The sequence below is a fragment of the Molossus molossus genome, unplaced genomic scaffold (genome assembly GCF_014108415.1).
Source record: "Molossus molossus isolate mMolMol1 unplaced genomic scaffold, mMolMol1.p scaffold_m16_p_19, whole genome shotgun sequence".
NCBI classification, from domain to species: domain Eukaryota; kingdom Metazoa; phylum Chordata; class Mammalia; order Chiroptera; family Molossidae; genus Molossus; species Molossus molossus.
In genome coordinates this window covers 19,510,649-19,532,116 of record NW_023425354.1, presented here as the reverse complement: position 1 = coordinate 19,532,116, position 21,468 = coordinate 19,510,649, and the positions used below count along the sequence as shown (strand labels likewise).

The window sequence follows — 21,468 nt, the reverse complement described above, 5'->3', positions numbered from 1 at the left end:
TTTTTTAGGAATCAAAATGAATAAAAAGACCCAACAAAGCAGCACTAATATAGAGATTTTATTTAAACTGTATTGAGATTTTACAGCACATTGCATGTTTGTCACAACGCAACTGCACAGTTTGGATTTTTGGCCACATCATGTCACTTACACCCACAAGAGCTCTGAAAGGAGTATTTGATGAACACATCTGAGCTGAGAGCCCAGAGTCTCTCTCCAAGGCCATGCAGTATGTTCACTGATGGGATAGTCCCTCAAAACAGCCATACAAAGTAGACAGATACAGTCCCCTCAAATGTTACCAATCTTACTCCCCCTGAAAACGGGCAGAGTGAAGTGCAATGAAAGTCAAGTGAATTAAAAAGCCATTCACAACTGGCAGTAAATTTTAATGATTGAGAAAATGCTTAGAAGAATTTTATGTCAGAGACAAGGGATAGTTTGTTACTTTTTCAATGATCTCAGGAACTTCCCAGACACAAAATCTCCATTATTCAACTCCATTTAAACGAAAAAGAGTTCTGCTAGGCTGACCTAAATATGCCAAAACTTTTTAGGTTACATCCATGGCAAGTATAAAAGCACAGATGCTTCTCTGTAGGATTGAAGAGAAGGTCAGAACAAATACGTTTCTTATTCTAAATGCAGATCCTAGTTATTTTCAAATTTAAAAAAAATTTTTTTTTCTAGGAAGCAACATGAAAGTAGCAGTTAGACAGCTACCATAGTAGTTTTAAAACAGGATAAGCCTAAATGTAATTTACCTTTTATGCACCAACAAATTAAGAAAAATATATAAAGGAAATCCTAGTGGTTTCATTATAGATCAAGAAGACTGTATCTGCCCCCGCCCCCCCCCACAGTACATGGCTATATCACTGTATCTTTTGGTTAAGTGCCACTGGTACATATTAAGATGAAAAAACAAACAAAAAACAACAACAAAAAAAAATAAAACAATGTTTGGTCCAAATGGACACATTTTCTCTCCCAATTTTGGTATCAAGGCTTTATTCTCTTCTGTTTGGGTTCCATTGTTAAGTGCACAGAAATAAACAGCAGCATTTGTACTGAAACCCTCACATACCAAACAGCATATTCTAGGAGGTAAAAACCAAACACTAAATTCTACCCTCAAGGTGTCAAGTGTTCAGGATAAGAAGCAGTGTGACCCAGAGGAGGCAGCAGCCAAGGAAAGACAACATGAGGGAAGTGGGCAATGGAACGACGACAACAAAAAAAAAAAACACATGGTTTTATTTTCATGCCAGGAGAGGATCAAGGTGTAGCTCCTGTGTTAGCACCAGGACAACTAGGAAAAGTCAGGCGCAAAGGGTAGGGCACAATCAGCAAATATTTCACAAGGATAATTTCTGCTTTTCCCTTCTCATTCTTCACAGTGCATACCTCAAGAGCTATCACTGAGTAACACAGATTACTGCCTTCATAGCTCAAATAACAAGATTTTTGCCAGGACTGAGTATCAGCAGAGTTTTCCTCTGCTCCCAAAAATGTCTCACTCCCTAGAACTGTCCCCCTAAACTGAATATTCACTGATGCTGGCCAATGAGCCAAGTGAAAAATACAGCAAAACCTCCATTTGCTGAACCAGTCTTTAAACCAAACTCCACAGAAAGACAGAACTAATGCAACTAGAGGAAGTGCCTTTAAAGACTGAGCCTTCATGCACAGACACAGAGCACAGAGGTACAGGGTATAGTTCATTTCAAATAGGATAGGAATTCCTATCTTATATACTATAATCTGCTTTTTTCAAGGTGGAGGAGAGATGGATCTGGTTATCACTTGGAGTTTGGTTATACATATGCCTTTCTATTGCTGTTTGGGGCACATCACCAGGCAGTATCTATGAAATCATTATCTGTGATCCCCAGGAGAAAGAAGCTGGAGTCATCAACTCAATGTTAAGCTTCCAGACTCCGGGTCTGGATCAGGACCATTATCCCAAGCTGAGGGTCTCACCCGTAGAGGGCCTCCTGTCAAATTGGAATTCCTCTGCTCCAGTCTCATGATACCGAAGACTTCTCAAGATGGTATCTTTGAGCTCTGTGATTTCATGAGCCACACCAAGGAACCTTCAAAACTGCACCTGAAGCAGATCCTCCCTTCAAACCTGCTATAATTGGACAGGTCATCTCCTCTGGCATTCAACTGGAAGCTGTAGCAATGGGTTTCTTCAGATGTTGGCTCATAAGTTCCCTGGCACGAGATACTTGGATGTGTTCGTAACATGAGTTACAGACGAGAACTGGATCATAGAGTTGTTGATCAGGAATGGGCAACTTCAGGTGGCAGCAACCAGCACAAAATACATTCCCACAATTTCTGCCAAAGCACAAAGAGGAAAGAGTTCATCAGAAATGCCATTAGGCTATACACCTGAAACTAATACAAAAGAATACTGAATGTAAATTGCAACTGAAAAACAAAAATTTAATAAAATAAGATGCCAATATAATGAGAATGAATGATACTCTAAAAGGTCCTAAATGAGTAAATAAAGATAAAAGTTGGAAGCAAACAAAAAACAGTTCCTATAAAGAAGTCTCCATTTTCAGATTAATTCAATTACATTCATATATATGTAGCTCCCTGTTTTTTGAGCCATACCAAATCATATAAAAAAAATCGTGCCTGACTGATGTGGCTCAGTGGTTGAGCATTGACCTATGCACCAAGAGGTCACTGGTTCGATTCCTAGTCCAGGTTGTGGGCTCAATCCCTAGTAGGGGGCATGCAGGAGGCAGCCAATTCATGTTGATGCTTCTCTCTCTCATCAATGTTTCTATCTCTCTCTCCCTCTTCCTTCTTCTAAGAAAACCAATAAAAATTTTTTAAAAAATAATCTTACCTGCAATGGTGTCTTCGTTTGGCCAACCAGAATTCACAGTCACAGTTATAGCAATGTGATGCCATGTGGTCTGGAACCCAGCGAGTCACCTAACAGAAGAGACAAGAAAAATTCCAGGTCCTTGTCAACAAAGCAGAAGAGCAACACTGCACCAAGGAGAGTATCTCAAGAGAAAAGGACAAAACCTGTCTTTATAGTTGGCCACTACTCCCCTAAAAAGAAAACACTTGGTCTATAGCACTTGGTTACTCATCCCTAAGAAATATGAGAACGCACTGGCTCCTATTAGTACCCATATTTGCCTATACATACCTCAGTCTCTTTCTTATCAACAGGTTCCCAGCTTGCTTCTGAAAGGCAGTCTTCACTGTGATCAGAGCCAAAATCTTCTGTATCACTGCCATCTGACTCCTTCAAACACGTCTGAAGAAAAGGAGAAGACATCAACATCGTCTTCATCATCTCTAACATTGTTTACGGTGCATCATGCACTGTTTTAAGTGCATTACATGTGTGAACTTTAATTCCTCACAACAATCTTATGATATATACTACTTTTATCCCCATTTTGCAAATAATGAAACTGCACCACAGAGAAAGTTAAGAGCCGACTGGTAGTAAATCTGGAATTTGAACCTGGTATTCTGGCTTCAGACCCATGTTCTTAACAAATGTGGAAATTCTTTCCACAGTATGGAAAGAATATTTCCATACATCTAAACCTGGGATTTGCAAACTATAGCCCACAGGCCAAATCTAGCCCACTGCCTGCATTTTATAATTTTTTTAACAATATGTTTTTATTGATTTCAGAGAGAGAGAAACATAGATAAAAGAGAAACATCCATCAGCTGCCTCCTGCACGCCCCCTACTGGCAATCAGGGGCATGTGCCCTGACTGGGAATCGAACTGGGGACCTCCTGGTGCATGGGACGAAGCTTAACCGAGCCACACTAGCCGGGCCCCACTGCCTGTTTTTATAAATCAAGTTTCATTGGAAGACAGCCACACTCATTTACTTACATTTTGTGTACGGCTGCTTCTCCAAGTAATTGTGAAGGAGACTATATGTCCCAAAAAGCCTAAAGCATTTACTATCTGGCCCTTAACCAAAAATGTTGGCTGACTTCTGTTCTAAATCATCACCTTGAACAGTAAGAAATTGTTGGCCCTGCCCATCCCATCCCATCCCAAGTGTGTAGCAAGGAAGTGGGAATGTCTTAACAGGAGGAAGTGAAGTGCCTGTGTAGATGAGAAGATATGGTCAAGAAGCTGACTCCTCCTAGAAGCTCCCTGAAGACTGCTGTGCCAGAACCTGCAGCCTCCCAACACAGAGAAGCCTAAATGGTCCTCACTGTCTCTCACCTGGATTATTCCGAAACATTCTAACCAGCCTCCCAACCTGGGTTTCAAGTGCCTCATCCACTTGACACACTATTGCTATAGTATTCTTAAAATACAAATCTGATCATGTTACTCACGGGCCAAAAGGATTGAGGATAGAATCCAAATAATAAGGGAACTCAAGCTGACCTTTCCAATCCCTGTCTTGCACAAGTATACATGTAAATATACACATACACACATACTACCCATTTGTTCAAACCATACTATTGGAATACCTATTGCCTCCATGCTTCTACAAATGGTTATTTCCTTTTCACTGTCTACCAAGCTAAATATGACACATTCTTCAGTACTCATGTCAAGCATTATCCTCTCAGGAACACCTTCCCTGACCTTTCACTCTACCTTAAGACCCAACACCTGAAGCTTTCCTCAAGTAACACTTAAGAAATAATCATTCTAATTGTTTGCTTGTCTCTCCCAATAGACTGTGAGCTCCTTGAGAGTAGGTTCTATGTCTTTCATCCTATAGCCTAACCACCTAATACAGTGGCACACAGCAAGTACCCAATGAATGAATGTTGAATGGATGGAAAGCTAATGAATGGATGGGTGGCAGTAAGTGAATACTTACAAAATCATCCTCATAGTCCATGGGAGGCTCTGCTGGAGGGGCACAGCAGTGACGAATATCCAGCCTCATCTGCAGTTCCCGCACCTGTCGACGTAGCTGTTCCACCTCTTGCTTGTACCCTGCTTCAATTTGCCGTAGTCTATGCTGGATCACATCCGTGGGTAAAGGGAGTCCATCATCATCCAGGTAGAGAGGAGGCACTGGGGAAGGGCAGCTCAGTGGAACAGGCTTTGTGCTGGAGACCTGCTTTGGGTGACTGGACAACCATATCCGGTTGTTTTTCCCTCCTGGACCAGTACAATGTCCATTGGAATGACTAAAACAAAAAGGTGACTTCACCCCTTCTCTCTGAGCCCACTGGCCCCCAAAGCAGGGCACCATTGGCCGCATCTGCTTACTGCTCGACCTCTTGCTACAACAACCATAGGAAAGCAGCCGCCGAGGAGTGGTCTCCCCACTTGGGAATGAAGTCACCATCCCTTGAAAACTGTCCCAGTTGGACCCTAAGAAAGAGAACTCACTGATCTGGCTCTGAGAAATGGGCTTTCGGGTCAAATCCAATGGCACTTTCCCAAAGCGAGAATTTTCCAATAACTGCCCATTCCTATTATTTCCTCTTTTGCCAATGTCTTCCTCTCCATGAATCAGATCTGGCACAGAACTGGGATGTTCCTGGTTGAAGATACTTGCCACCGACCCTGGGGGATCTTGGTTGAGAAAGTCAGTGCTTAGATCTGGAGAAGTTTGGCAGGTAGCACTTGGTGGGTTTCCCAGACTGTGATCTGGAGCAGATCTGGAGGGTACACCTAGCACAGAGTCTAGCTGGGCCTGTTGGGGGGCACCTGTAAGGGAGTCCTGGGAAGACTCAGGTAAATCACAAATTCCATCACACTTGTTGGAAATGACTTTAGAGAGTGCACTGACAGCTTCTTTTTCAGGATAATGTTCAGGTGGCTCCTCTGTGCTATCTAAAGTCCTGCACAGCTCCTCCTGGGCAGAAGGGTCTGGAGCTGGTGTCTTGGTCTCTTCTAGGACTTTGATCTCAGGATCAGAGGTGTTGCTCTTCATTTCCTGCAGCACTGCGGCATTAAGCAGTTTGTAACTTGGAGAACAGCTTTTGTGACTTTTGAAAGGTTTATTGCTCAAGTAGTCTTTCTGGCTGCTGGGCAGAGGAGGAGGAAGACCCATTTCTGCTACAGTCTGCTGAGGACCTCCTACCCCAGATTCCATGAATGCTGTCTCTGATCCCTCGGGATTGTTATGCCAGGGCTCCAGGCCTACTCTGGCCTCCTGACAGTGATTATTCAGGTTAGGGTCACTGGATGTGCGCGTCAGAGGGCTGCTTGTGTCACAGGCAGAAAGAAGATCATCCATAGATCTGGTTTTAGGTAATCTGGAATGACATCACAATGCCTCCAGGTCACAAAATGGGAGCCACCTCCAATATATAGAATCAGGTATCAAAGCCACAGTTCACAAGAAAGAATGACATTTAACATTACAAAGGACCACTGATCACTGCTAAAAGTTACTCTGCAAAAAAGTGTAGGACACGAACCCTGTCCTCAAGAACCCTGACCTGAGCTTTCATCAGTCCTCACCCTACACTATCTCCCTGGGCAATCTCAATCACTCCCATAGTTTTAACTGTCTTCTAGGCTGTTGCCTTCTAAAACTACTATTCCAGCTAAGACTACACCTAAGCCCAAACCTAATGTCCAACTGCCTGTATCACACACAGTAAGACAGAAAGATTGGTTTTGGAGCTAGACAATATTGGCTCTGACACTGATTAGCTATACGACTACAAGTAAAGTATTTAACCCCTCAGACACTTGATTTCCTCCTCTATAAAATGATAATAAACTATATCTTGTAGAGATGCTACGATTCAAAATATAGGCAACCAACCACAAATTAAGACTACACTTATGACTCAATTTTACAACTTTCCTTATTATAAATTATCCTTCTATCACAGCAGTAAACAACCACTGAGCAGCAGTGTTCTCCTCTGAGTCCCAAGTCACCATGAAAATTTCCCCTAGTGTACAGCACTCAAAGAGTTCCAGAGGCATTTGTGCACACCAGATGTGTAACGTTTTCAAGAATGACCTCCCTGGTTTTTAACACAGTTCCAAAGTCCTTATAGCAACAAAAACTTCAGAAAAATTTGCCAAGAAACAGCAGATCCATCACTGGGCTCCTATTTTCAGACACCTCAGTCCAGCCCATACAGAAAAATCTCCAGAAGGTAGAATTACAGTAGAGCTGAGTTTTCTAAGTGTTTGGATTTTAAAACTTATTATGTTTTAAAGGTATGTTTGTGTTTGATTTTACTTTTGTAATCAATTTTTTTTTTTTTTTTTTGGTGACATGAAATTCCAGGAAGGTGATAGCAATAGTTATGATTACAGTCTCTGGAGTCTCATAGCCAGGACCTGAATTCCAGTTTGGCAATGTTTTAGTGTTTGGGTTTTTTTGGTTGTTGTTAATCCTCACTCAAGGATACTTTTTCATCGATCTCCATAGAGTGGAAGGGAAGGAGGGAGAGAGAGAAAATCATTGATGTGAAAGAGACACATCCATTGGATGCCTCCTGCATGACCCCAACCAGAGCCAGGAAATGAACCTGCAACCCAGGTACATGCCCTTGACCAGGAATCAAACCCACAACCCCTTTTGTCCTCGGGCCATTGCTCTAACCGCTAAACCAAACCGGCCAGGGCTGCATTTTTTTTTTTTTAAGTGGAAACTTTCAAACATGCAAAAGAAGAGACAAAAGAATACTGCCCGGCCGGTGTGGCTCAGTGGTTGAGCATCAACCCATGCTCCAAGAGGTCGCTGGTTCGATTCCCAGTCAGGGCGCCTGCCCAGGTTGTGGGCCCAATCCCCAGTAGGGGGCATGCAGGAGGCAACCAATCCATGTTTCCATCCCTCCCCCCCCTTCCCCTCTCTCTAAAATCAATAAAGGGAAAAGAAAAAAATTTAAAAAAAAAAAGAATATGAATAACTCCCATGCCCTCTTTACCCAGATTCAACAGTATCAACAGCCTGATTCCTATGTGCACCAAAGGTTTAATCAATAAAATAATACTGGTAGAGACAATAATACCTGAGGAGTTTAGAACAATGAGAACTCATCCAGCTAGGGTGGTCAGGAAAGGCTACACACAGAGGGTAGGATTTCAGCTGGGTACAGAATGTGTTGAACGTCAATGAAAGAAGAGGAAAGAGGCCAAGACATTTTGATCTAGGAAAAGGTAGACCCAAGGTAGGTCAGGCCAGCTGTTAGAGAGACCATTTCCTTTAAGACCTTTGTACCACTTATTCCTCCAAATCCAACACTCCACCTTGAACTGCTTGCCTAAAGTACACCTTTTTGCTGTCCACTAATATTTCAATCCCAACCTACTTACCTGTATCTCCTCTTTCTCCCCAAATTAACTCCTCAATTTTTCAATGTCTATCTTCCTGGTTTCTAATCTCAGAGACTTGGGACCTGTCTTTGGTCCTCTTTACTCTTCACTTCTACCCTCCAACATTTAATCAACTCCATATCCTGCTAATGACTTCTCTACAGTGTCTCTGAATTTAATCCTTTTCTTTTCCAAGGAATCTTTCCCTTCTATCTGAATTACAACAGTGTTGGCTGGTCTCTGTGCTTCCAACTGCCAGGCTCAGTGATTAGTTCTCCCAAAAGCCCATTGTCCCCAGGCCACAATGACTTCCTATAATGATTTACTATTGACAATAGAATCAAAATAAACTCCTCAGTGTAATGTTTAAAGCCTTCAATGAACTATCCTATATGTATTTATTGCTATTCCTCAAAATAGCTCCTTCCCAACCCCTGCCAACTCCAGATAGCTTCTTCTTTTTTGTAAAACTATCATGTATCCAATTCCTTTGGACTCCTCTATACTAACCCTGTTAGCAAGCTTACAACTCCTTTTATTCCATTCCTTTGTTCATTTAAATATTCATTAAAGCACCTATTACGTGCCAGGCCCTGAGCCAGATACTAGAGTACAAAAGAGCCATGGTTCCTGCCTAATATTCCATGACAAGTTCTCTGAGTACATAGTCACCAAACGACCCCTTTCTTACTTCGCATTTCTCTAACAGCTTTGAACTATACACATTCTTACTTGCCTAGTTGCTGACTTAAGAGTCATTCTCTAGTCATCTTATGTCTTATCTTACAGCTTTTTAAAATATCCTATATAGAGTCAATATCTTCTATTTCTTTGGTATAGCCCATAAAATCTAGTATAGTACCAGGCAACTTGCAGGTATGAAAGCAACATTTATTGATATGAAAACTATACTGACTTAAGACAATGATTATTAAATGGGTCACAGAACTTACTGAGAATATAATAAAAAGTTATGGCCCCTCTCACTGGAAAAGTAAACTTATAAACCTATCACCAAATTCTACATGATTTGGGGAAGGAGAAATATCACAGAATTCCTGAAGCCTATCCATGGGCCCCTGATAGTGGACTCAGCTCCAAAAACCCTAAAATCAGTAAAGTAGGGGGTTGGGTTTTTTTTGTTTTCCTTTATGATATTCAACCAAGTATGTAAGTTATATTTTAACTTTTAAAACTTTCTGCCAGTACACAAAGATCAAAATTTGAAATGTACATATCCTTTGAACCCAGCATTTTAATTTCCAGGAATTTATCTGGCAGAACTACTAGCACAAATGCATAGGTATACATATATGGTAACACTACTGAACTGTATACTTAAAAATGGTTTGGCTCGCCCTGGCAGGTTTGGCTCAGCAGTTAGAGCATCGGCCTGCGGACCAGAGAGACCCGGGTTCAGTTCCCACTAAGGACATGTACTTCAGTTGCAGTTTGTCCCCACCCCAGTTGGGGTCGTGTGGGTGGCAGCCAGTCGATGTGTCTCTCTCACATTAGTGTTTCTCTCTCTCTCTCTCTCGTCCTCCCCATCTCCCTCCCACTCCATCTGAAGATAAATGCAAAAATGTCCTCGGGTGAGGATAAAAAAAAATGGTTTGGCTCAGCAGTTGGAGCATCGGCCCGTGGACCAATGAGTCGCAGGTTCGATTCCAGTCAAGGGCACATACCTCAGTTGCGGTTTGTCCTGGCCCTGGTCGGGGTCATGCGGGAGGCAACCAGTCAATGTGTCCCTCTCACGTAGATGTTTCTCTCTCCCTCCCTCCCTCCCAATCTGTCTAAAGATAAATGGAAAAGATCCTCAGGTGAGAATTTAAAAAAAAAAAACAACCATATATAAGGATGTTAACTAAAACATACCCTACAATGACAAAAAAATAGAAATCACCTAAATGACCAGTAGAAAACCAGTTATGTAAACTATAATATATTCTAATCTTGGACTATTATGCAGCCACTAAAAACAATAAAGCGGTTTTATACTGTCATTGGGTAAAAGCCTAACACAAAGTGGGAAAAACAATTTGCAGAACAGTATGCAAAATATGATTCTGTTTTTGTATTTAAACAATGTTTCTATATGACAGTGTGAGACTGTGGATATATCTATGTTGATAAACATCTGGAAAGACATGCACCAAAGTGTTAGCAGTGGGACACTTGTGAAGACAAGGACCAGGCAAGAGGATTTTCATTTTCTACTTTTATATTATTTGACTTTCTCGTTTAAATAAGAGACATGTATTACTCTTGTTATTTAACCAACCTCCATTCTACTTCCCCCAAAATATTCATTCAACCAGAAGATAGCTATAATTTTTACGTCTCCCTTTATTTATTTATTTCTTTATCCTCACCCAAGGACATTTTTCCATTTTTTGTTCAGACAGAGTGGGAGGGAGGGAGAGAGAGGAAGAGAGAAACATCGATGTGAAAGGGACACATCGAGTGGCTGCCACCCGCATGACCAACCAGGGCCGGGGACAAACTGCAACCGAGGTACGCGCCCTTAGCAGGAACTGAACCTGGGTCTCTCTGGACCACAGGCCGACGCTCTAAACACCGAGCCAAACTGGCCAGGGCACATCTCCCTTTAAATTGGCCTTTTTCTGAGAAAGTAATGCGCAAACCATCCCCCTCTGGGAGCCTATTTCCAGAATGCTTCTGAAGTCAGATGCTTCTGGAGGCTAATGCTGCACACTGCACAAGTTACTACTAAGACAGCAAGTTCCCCATGCCTTCTATCAGTGAACATAAGATCATTCCCACAAACCTTCCAAAATAGTCCTTTCTATTCTGTTCTCTTCCCTGCTTGGGTATGTCACACAGGGTGATAGCAGTTCCAGGAAAGAAGGTAACCAGTCTTATCTTAAGAGAGGACCTTGAAAATGCACACAGTGCACTCTAGGCTAGCTACAAGTGCTGGCCCAAGTTTCTCCTTCACCTAACTCAAGAAGTTCTTTTTAGGTATCTCTTTTTTTTTTAAATCCTCACCCGAGGACATTTTTCCATTTTTTGTTCAGATAGAGCGGGAGGGAGAGAGAGGAAAAGAGAGAGAGAGAAACAGCGATGTGAAGGGACACATCAAGTGGCTGCCACCCGCACAACCAACCAGGGCCGGGGACAAACTGCAACTGAGGTACGTGCCCTTAGCGGGAACCGAACCCGGGTCTCTCTGTACCGCAGGCTGACGCTCCAACCGCTGAGCCAAACCGGCCAGGGCTCTTTTTTTTTTTTTTTTAAGACCAATACAAAATAGTACTGAAATAAACTATAATTTTTTTTAAAAAAGAGAGACAACAACATTTAGGCAAGACACAAAGCAGTTATTGCTCTCTAGTAGAGAGAAGAGAGAGCAAGAGGGGTAATCTTACCTGTCTAGAGAGCGACCAGAGAACTCCTGGCTTTGAGCCACTGGGGAGAGGTAAAGATCCATGTTCTCCTCCCCGAGTGTGCATGGAGATGATGCTGGCAAGTAAACAGCTGTCCAGAGGTGCAGGGCCCGGACGTGACACACAGGATGCAAGACCTAGGGAAGTAGGCCCATACTAGTGTTTTATGAGATGTTCCAGGGCCCTGTGTCCTCCCCACTGACACAGCCTGTTCTCCCTACAGGTCTCAAAGCAACACCTACAGGATGAGGGTTCAGGCTTACCATGTCTGAGCCAGGTGTGTAGAGAAAGTTATGAAAGTTCTTATTGCCAGCTCGCAGGAGGGCCCACACAGAGCAGGTCCGCTTATAGATGTTACGCTTCTCTCGTTCACAGGGGTTGTTGGCCAAGAACGTACCATAGAGGCAGGAGTATGTGTGCTGCACCAGTTTGACCTAGAGGGCCAAGACAGCTTGCACCTGGGAGCCTCAGCTGCCATCCCCCACCCTGGTCACAGGCTTTAGATCTTACCAGGAATGCTTCGTTAAACTCAAATAGGCAGGGGAACTGCTTGAGCAGCTGATGAACAGAATCAAGCCACTGGAGAAACACAGGACACTGTTCATTTTGGTCCTCTGCATTCTCCTGGTGACCACAGCGATCTCCAAACTTGTGTCCAAAATCCAGCCAGTCAGACTCTACTAATACTTGGAAACCCTGCAAAGAAGACAGAGTTCAAGCACAGGGCCTCTAGGAAAAGGCTAGTGTGGTACTCCCCAGGGGATGCCCGAAGCAAGAAGCTGGCAGCTTCCAAGAAGAACAGGAAAGAACCTAGAAGAGGACTCAAAGCTCCAATGGCCTCTACTAAAAATCCTCAAGACAGAATCAGAGGGCTGAACACCTTCCCCACCACCCCCTTTCCCTTTGTCCTTTCCCACCCAACCCCTCTCATTACCTCCAGTGTCCTGTAATATGGGTCCAGTAGTATTTTGGCCAGGGCTACGATCTGTGGTGTCCGATCCCAGCCATCTGAGCAGTGCACCAGCACAGGCCGGCCTTCCCGGTCTACTGTATTAGCCACAAGCACAGCTGCCTTCAGCATCACTGATAAGTGCTGCAGCCATTTGGTGCTCTCCAGTGCCGACAACCAGCTACACAAGAGCAGAAATCAAGTCTGTCACTAACAGCACTGAGGCTACAACAGTCTCTCCACCACCCATAACCAGCCACACCTAACAAAGTCCCTAGTGAGGGCTGAAGCAAGATCCCAGCCCATGGCCTTTCTGCCAAGAGATATCTAGCAGGAAGGTAGGGAAGAGAGAAACAAGAGACTCTGAGGATGAACACAGTAAGTAGGCAGCATCACATGCATATTTAGCCACTTTCTGTCCCCAGTTCTCTGTGTTCTTTGAGTAGACACTGATCCAAACAAAAGGAACCCAATGTCCTGTGGCTGTGCCAGAGTGTTGGCTGAGTAGAACTGTTCTTGGAACTGGCTCACAGCACCCAGGCCCTCAGGTCTCCTGAACTTGCACACTCCCATCTCCCAAGAACCAGAAAGACTGAATAGGCAATGAGACTGGAGGAAGGATGGAATCGAAGCAGGGAAAACCTACTTGCTGGGGTCTGGCATCTGGCTACACACAGCGCGGAGGTACTGGAAGCTGTTCCGGATGGCATGGATATTGGCCATTCCCATAAACACAACCTCACAGTTGGGGTAGTACTCTGTAGACGTGAAAGAGAAGAGTGGAACCTATGGGAACGTTCTGGAAATAGGCATGCAGGATAAGGGCAGTCCCAGTGAGCAAAGCTTCTCTGGCAGGGCGAACACTCCAGGATAGGAACTAAATATACTCTGGAAATCTCAATCACCCTTTTATCTCTGGATACCCAGGTGCCATATAGTAATAGATGTAATAATAACATTAATGACAGCCCTGGCCAGTTTGGCTCAGCGGTTAGAGCGTCGGCCTGCAGTCCGGAGAGACCCGGGTTTGGTTCCCGCTAAGGGCACGTACTTCGGTTGCAGTTTGTCCCCGGCCCTGGTTGGTCGTGCGGGTGGCAGCCACTCAATGTGTCCCTTCACGTCAATGTTTCTCTCTCTCTCTCCCTTCCTCTCTCTCCCTCCCACTCTATCTCTACAAAAAATGGAAAAATATCCTCGGGTGAAGATAAAAAATAAAAATAAAAAAATAACATTAATGACAAATGATAGCCATAGTACTACTAGTAATGACAAAGTAGAGTAAATTCTCAATAAATAGTAGTTGCTCTGTGCCAATAATTTTCCACATGTAACCTCCAATCATACAACTTTGCAATGTATGCATCATACCCATTTTACAAAGGAAAAAATAAAAACTTAGACTGATTAAGCAACTTAAGCATAGTTATAGCTAGTAAGTGGCAGAGTCCTGATTCCAAGCCAGGTTTGTTTGGCTCTTTCTACTAACAGCTGGCCCCTACCCCTCCTCACCAAGGCCACCCCGAGCACAGGCTGGCTGCAGACATTGGGAGGATAGCAATACCTTCACATTCGCAACCTCCACCCTTGGCCCGGTTAGCCACTGCCGCCGTGTAGGACCGAGCATCCAGGATCAGCAGCTTCTGGGGGGCCGCTGTGCTCTCCACTCCAGAGCATGCAGTCAAAGAGGAATCTAAAAACACAGCAGACAAAGACCCTGGGTCAGCCAGACACCCAGCCTCACCCTATGCTGGGGCACTTCCTTTCAGAAGAATATACAAATGGAGACCCCTTACAACCCACAGCCTTCCAAAAAGGCAGGGACCCAGGCACCATGTGTTATCATCTTCTTCCCATTCTCCACTGGGGACTCCTGGAAGCCAATGAGGCCAAAGTGGGAGCCTGCACCCCAGGGGGCCAGCACCACCCACACCTTACCGAAGTCAGTGTCACATGCCTCGCTGGCATCACTATTCCCAGTGCCAAGGGAGCCCCCAGTGGCCCTTGTCCCTGGATCGAGGGCACAGGCTTTGGCGATGGATGTGACCAGGTACTCATCGTCAGCATTGCGCCAGCCCCACCAGCTGATCTCGGGCTGGCTGCAGCGGGCGATGGCAGCCCCATTGCGTAGGTGTCTGACAGAGCAGAAGAAAACCATCATGCCCTTGGCATTCACAGCCCCCAGAGGCCTACCACTGAGACTCCAGGGGACCAGACCAAGATCTCCAAAGCCAGCAGAGCCTTCTAGTTCATCCAGGCCATGAAAATAGCAATCAAATGCCCCTACACAACTTTACAGTTTACAAAGCGCTGTCACACATTTCTCAAATGGGCTCTATATTCCTAAAATGACCTTGACTATCAAATCTGCATAGCACCTGCTCCAGGTACAGGCACCCAGCAGGAGAACAAGCCTGAGCACAGAGCATGAACAACTCCAAACCTCAACACCTGTCTCACTCTATTTTAGCTACAATGTTCTAGTCAGGGGTCAGAAAACTTTTTCAGTAAAGAACTAGACGACAAATGTTCTGCTTTGCAGGTCATAGTCAGTCTCTGTCACACATTCTTCTTTCTGTTTTTGTTTTTTTGGTTTTCTTTTAAATAATCCTTTAAAAATGTAAAAATCATTCACAGCTCACAGGCTGCACATAAAACAGGCTGCAAGCTGGATTTGGTTCACAGGCCATTTTGCCAACCCCTGATCTAATGCAGTATTTCACACACACACACACACACACACACACACACATCCTCAAAAAAAAGGGAAGCAAATAAACTCCCCAAAAGCCTCATCCTTAGGAGAGAAACACTGAGGCAGTTTTTGTTTTAAAATGATTTCATAGCCCCTTCCCTGCACAGTGTCAATTCTCAGTCAACCACACTGCTGCAAACCTCTATTTTTTACTCTTTTCTTATTGTATAAAAAACGTCCTCCCTACTTCCATGCCCCATTGCCTCACCTATACACAACCACGGGGATTCGCTTCCAGGAGCGGAAGGAAGCCACGTTCTCCAGCTCTTTATCTGTGATCCACACAGGAACCAGCAGCTTCTGGGGGTAACTGGGGCACAGTCTGAGAAGAGACCAAATGGGGTCACCAAGTTTGATCTGAGACAGATAGTAACAAGGTTCCCAGGGATGGTTTTGTGGGAAGAGGAACTGGGAGCCCTCCTCCCCAGAGCCAGGAGAGCTGTGCCCACCATGTTTTATCCATATGTGAAGAGGGCCTGGGTCTGGATTGGTATTTTGATTCCCAGCCCCCTGCCTTCTCACTTGTAATTGCTGTTGATGTGAGAGACTCTCCAGACATTCTGCAGGTCAAAGCCCATCCTCACAAGCTCAGCTTCTTGCCGACATCGTATGTGTTCTCCTGCAACACAGCCCCCACGCCTGTGAGCATCTAAGAGCACCATGTCCAGGGTGGGGGAGGGATGAAAACCAAGATATAAGAAACCTCACAGAGAAAACAGCCTGGCCTCACCTGGCTGACACAAGTGGGTATGCTGATCCTCCTCAGTCAGCCCCAGACACCAAGCATGGTAGGCAAAGGCAAAGAGGTCCTCAGGCTTGGCAGGTCTCGCTGTGGCCCGGCTTAGCCGTGAAAGCCACTCTTGGCACTGCTTGAAAGTGGAGAAGTGGCACCTGCCAGGCAAGTAGTCACAGAGTGAGGCAAGAGGCAGCTGTGCATTGGGGCCAAAAGGGTCAAAAATGGCTATGGGGAGAGGAGGCTGCAAAACAGGAGGCAACAGGAACCCTGGAGAGGACCAGGGACACTGGCCAACAACCAAGAGAAGTTGTCTTTGTGACAATTTTCTTCCCAAGAGCTCTTGTCCTTGAGACATTTTTGCCTCCTCTAATGGGCCCCACCCTGCTCATATCAAATCTAAAGGCTATCACATGGTCCTGAAAGTCACTATTCCTTGTGTTATCTCTCATGACTCCTTAACATAAACCTTCTGCTTCAGGGAGGTCCTGCTCACACTATTCCTGTCTCCTTGTTTTTTTCACTTCTGTGTGATAATGTCTTCTCTCAGCCTAGCTACATCCCACTGATACTCTGAAGATAGTTCCAGCCCCACCTCTTCCTTGAAGTCTTCCCAGCCTACTTCATTCCACAGACCCTTCCTTTCTTATTTTTGATGTGTTTGGAGTATTAAAAAGTAAGTTTTTCCATAGCATACAGCCACATGTTAACTCTTGCTTCAGAACTAGACTTTAACCTCCTCAAAGGGAAGGGCAATGTGGATTCTCCTTCTGAACCCCTCCAGACTGAGCACATGGCAGGCTCTAAACTGGGCCTCCTTTTGATAATCACTGGAGTCATCCCAGACACCTTTTTCTCTCATATCTAATCTATAAGCAAATCCTATCTTTACCTTCAAAAATCTGACTGCTTCCCACTATTTTGAGAATAGTAGAGCTACCACCCTACACAGGCCAGCATGATCCCTCACTGGGGTGACTGCAATAGCTCCTTAATTAGTCTTCCAGCTTCTGCCCTTACTTTTGCCCCTGTCCCCTTCTATCTACTCCCAGTATAGCAGCCAGAGTGATTCTATAAAACATTAATCAGAACACATCACTTTTTTGCTCAAAACTCTCCAGTGGTTTCTCATTTCCCTCAAAGTAAAAGCCAGTCATATGACAGCCTGGTGCCCCCCTGACCTCTCAGGTCTTATATCCCACTACTCTCACCCACGTGCACTCCTCTCCAGCCAAGCTAACCTCCTCACCATCCTTTCAATATGCCAGGTACAAACCCACCTCAGGCCTTTGCACTCAGTTACCTCTGTATGGCACCCTCTTCCCCCAAATATTCACATGGTCACTTTCTTCAGGTCTTGACTCAAATGTCACCTTTTCAGTGCAGCCTTCTCAAAACACTGTTTAAAGCTACAACTTTCACCCCCATAGCACTCTATACCCCCTTTTCCCCGCTATTGTTTTACCTTTACACTTAGCATCATGTAACATATTTCACTCATTATTTATTGCTAGTATCTCCCCATTGGCATATAAACTCCATAAGGGCAGAAAGTTTTGTCTACTTGTTCCCTGTTACATCTCCAGTGCTGAGAACAGTCTGATACAGAGAGTAGGGTGCTCAATAAATGTATGTTTAATGAGTGAATAAATGAACCAACAATAAAGATATCATTCGACATGCTTTCATACATATTATCTCATTTAATCCTTATGACAATCCCATGAGCTAATTATTATTCCTATTTCCTCAGGTCAAGATACTGTGGGTCAGAAAATTGACCTCCCAACCCAGACAAGACTTTTACCCTTTTTTTTTCAAATTGCAAAATGAGGCACTATTTTTCCCTTCTTGCTCCATAGAAACCCTGCAGCAGAGAGGTCTGGGCAAGACTACGGTGAGAGGACATGAATGAGGTCCAGTGTTCTCACCTCACCACTTTGGAGTCCTTGCAGGCAATGTGCAACTGGAACATATCACGGCTCTCCACACTGTCAATCATCCGAAGGGGGACCTTTAGAGAAAGGGAAAACTGAAGCTAAGATCCCCACTGTCTACATCACTCCTCATCCCCACCCTAGCCCAGCTGCTGATTTATTAATAGAGGAAAGGAAACCAACATTTACAGAGGGCCTGTTAAGTGCCTGGTAACTGTGCTTGGTCCTCTACATGTATGACCTCAATTAATAATCATAAGAACCCTGCAAGGCAAGTGTTTTCACTTCATATTATTAAGAAGGAAATTGAGCCTCACATGAGTGACAGGACCAAAGACACACAATTGGCAAGTAGCACTCTTCCAACAATGCCACTAAGCCCCTTAGAAAAGCCAGCAACAGAATAAGGAAAAGAGAAATGAGAAGAGAGAATAAGTGAGAGAGACAGAAGACCTATAGCTAGAAGACTGAGACAGGAAAACAATATTAGTGAGAAAAAGAAGGGAACCCCAACTCTTTGGAGACATGATCAAGTAGAGCACTTGGGCAATCCCACCTTGCACTTCACAGGGATTCTGGCTTGGTTGTGGGAGAACAAGTCAGGAACTCACGTTGATGACAGAGTCCTTGAACTTGATATGCAGCCGGTAGTTGGAGATGGCAATGAGGGCATCAGCTGCCCGGCCCAGGAACTCCACTCCCTCACCCTGCAGCACTGTGAAGGGTACCTGACAAGGGGCAGAGCAACCCTCAGTCCAGAATTGAGTCACCCTTCCATTCTCCTCCCCAGCCCCTGACCTGTGGGATCCCCTCTAGAAAAGCTGGGCCAAGGCAGGACAGATGAGTCCTCTCCACAGTAAGAGCACCGGGCAACAGCTGTACAGGAAAGCTTCCTTTCCTTCCCTGCGGCCAAAGGCTCCATAATGTACATGCAGACAGCCTCCTTTACCTTCAGAGTCCGGGAAGCAGGAAGCCATAGCTCCAGTACTAGATCCCCTTGGAGATATTTGGGGGAAGGGAGGGTATTTTTTCAATAGGCAGGGAGCTCCACCCACCCTGGGCCCCCACCTCCTCCTTACCTGCAGATTCTCCTCCTCTTTCACTAGTTCCTTGTGGGGGAACAGATCCTTGGCTTGGATGTACTCCAGGCTGGGGGGCCCCTCCTCACCCTGTGGGGAAGGCCTCAGTTCTAAGTCACCAGACTCCACTTGACTCATTAGGCTGCACCCCTCCTCTCTGTAAACCCACATACCCACATGGTCACTTATAAAAGTTCTGGTCACCAGAGGAGGGAAAGGAGACCTGGCTTGGTAGGAGGGGTGGGGTGGAGGGTGTACTCAAGCCTAGTAAGCCTCAGGAAGAGGAACTAGGAATCTATACTCCTCAAAGGGGGAAATCTTCTATAGAACCAAAATTTCCCAAGTCAGGAGAAGAGAAACCTAAGAAAAAGAAAGACTAATGTAAAAGTAAGATAGAAGTGGGAAGTGCTGCCCTAAAAAAAAGGAACCAGGTGTGGCAGCTGGTTAGAGAGACAGGAGAGAAAGCAGGCACCTAAGGCCCCTGAGGCTTCAATCTGGTGGGTGAAGGAGACAAAGAGGAGTGGGCAGGGGGATTCAGTCCTGTGCCTCTAGAGGGCCTTCGAAAGGAGAATGTGTTTTGGAGCTGAGCTTATCTTCCAGTTAGACCCACACTGGTAACCAGCCCCCAACACCTGCCAAGCCACTTGCCCTGCCTGCTGATCTGAAGGGAATTCCTGAGGATACCCACAGCAAGCAGAAGTCACTCCTCTCCCAACCACCAGGGAGGAGGGAAGAGGGGATTCACAGTCTAGGAGGAACAGGGAGACCCAAGGACATCCAGGGTAGAGAGACCTGGCAAACACCCACAGTGGGTGAGGAGGGGAGGGTGGGAACATCTGAGAGGACAGATGGGGAAGCTGGGAAGGAGCACTAAGCCAGAGGGGAGGAGGGGAGAGCTAGAAATGATGCAGAGGTACGGAGGCCTGCAGAGTCAGGGAAGATGGAGAACAGAGGCTGTCTGGGGGACAATCAAGGAGAAAAGACTGGCATATTAGGTGAAAGGAGTGATGGAAGGGGAGGGGACTGGAGCCAGGGAGACAGCTCAGACATCCAGTGCTTTCCAACCAGCCCCCTAACATCCCGGAGGGCCTACTAGCCACATCCCACATCCCCTAGCAAGAATGCAGCGGGTGGGACCAAGATGGAGAGGCGGAGGTAAAGGGATGTACAGGGATGTACCCCTGCAGGGCGGGGCCTGGAGATCTGCAGTCAAGGGCAGAGGCTGCGGGACCAGCACGGACCACAGAATTTCCATCCCGGGACTTCGACAATCCCCAACACCGAAGATCAAAGCAAATTCAAGAAAGAAAAGGAATAACCCTCCTCTCCTACCAGAGGCTTTGGGGAGGGGGATGGGCAGAAATTCGGAATCTCGAGGGCTGGCCCTGGGCGGGGCTGCGGGTGTAGCAGGCGCTGGGGCCCTCAGGCCCAGCAGCGGGCGGGCCAGCACTTACAAAGCAGCTGAGCATGGAGCAGGAGACGCGGGCGGTCAGGCTCATGGTCGCGGGAGGTCTGGGCCAGCGCACATGTCCCCGGATCCGCTGCGCTGCCCGCCAGTCCCGGGCGCTCGCCGCATCCCGGCTGCAGGGCCTGCCAGGTGCAGCCGCGGCGGCCAGGAGGCAAACGCACTGGTGGCGGGGCCTCGGCGCGACTCCCGCGACTCCCGCGCGTCTCTCCCCTCCTCTCCACAATGGAGCGAGCCCAGCTCCGCCCTCCGGCACGAGCGCGAAAGGGAGGGGAGCCAAGCAAGGGGAGCGCCAGCGAAACCGCGCTGAAAAGGCGGGGGCGGGGCGGGTCCTCGGCCCCGCCCACACCCCAGGCTCCTCCCTCCCCTCAGCCCCTCAGCCGCGTGGGAGGGCGTCCTCAGGGGACGTTCAGGGACTTTCGGGAGTCTGGGTTGCTGGAATGTCCCCAGATGGAGTGAAAGGGGAAGGCGAGAAGCCTACACCGTTTTATTTTCTACCTTCCCAGGTAAGCCACCCCACAGTCCTCTTCACAAATCTGGCCCTGCGCCAACTCTCCACCTCTGAGTTCCTTCAATGCCCCTGTTCTGAATTCCCATGATGGAATTCACCTACCTCCATCTCATGCCCTTTCCAATTTCAAGGCTTCGTTGTTTCCCTCCAAAACCACCACCTATCGTACCCCTGTCTATCAGTGTCCTTTAATTCCCCAACCTTACTAAATCTCAAGTCCCTTTTTGACTCTTAGAAGGACACTGGGCTAGTGCCAGGTTGGTCATTCCACACTCCAGAAAGAGAAATTCTCTGAGTGTTATATTCCTAGGCCCCTGCCCAACCCTACTCCTTCGGCTCCATCTCTCCCTTGTTTCACATCC

At 46.0% G+C, this 21,468-nt stretch overlaps 1 protein-coding gene across 1 annotated transcript; it reads right to left on the bottom strand.

Annotated features, from left to right (window-relative positions):
* Positions 1-888: 888 nt before the first annotated feature.
* On the bottom strand, positions 889-20,659 carry MTMR4 (myotubularin related protein 4). The gene is made up of 18 exons (XM_036268218.1): positions 20,585-20,659; positions 19,131-19,220; positions 18,663-18,779; positions 18,046-18,128; positions 16,112-16,272; positions 15,904-16,000; positions 15,590-15,703; positions 14,565-14,761; positions 14,191-14,319; positions 13,276-13,387; positions 12,615-12,810; positions 12,191-12,376; positions 11,944-12,114; positions 11,663-11,817; positions 4,855-6,247; positions 3,185-3,295; positions 2,873-2,961; positions 889-2,346 (listed from the first exon to the last, which is right to left on the bottom strand). The coding sequence occupies exons 1-18, from the start codon at positions 20,627-20,629 to the stop codon at positions 2,169-2,171; spliced, it is 3,624 nt and encodes a 1,207-aa protein (XP_036124111.1). The 5' UTR covers positions 20,630-20,659; the 3' UTR covers positions 889-2,168.
* Between the last annotated feature and the right edge of the window lie 809 nt (positions 20,660-21,468).

Bases quoted from the DNA above. Each gene is read 5' to 3' on its own strand.
- MTMR4 (XM_036268218.1), bottom strand. From the start codon at position 20,629: ATGAGCCTGACCGCCCGCGTCTCCTGCTCCATGCTCAGCTGCTTT. The intron at 14,762-15,589 runs GTGAGGCAATGG...CTGCTCTGTCAG, and splicing joins ATCCCCGTGGTTGTGTATAG to ACACCTACGCAATGGGGCTG. The intron at 12,811-13,275 runs GTAGGTTTTCCC...GCTCTTGTGTAG, and splicing joins CAGATGCCAGACCCCAGCAA to CTGGTTGTCGGCACTGGAGA.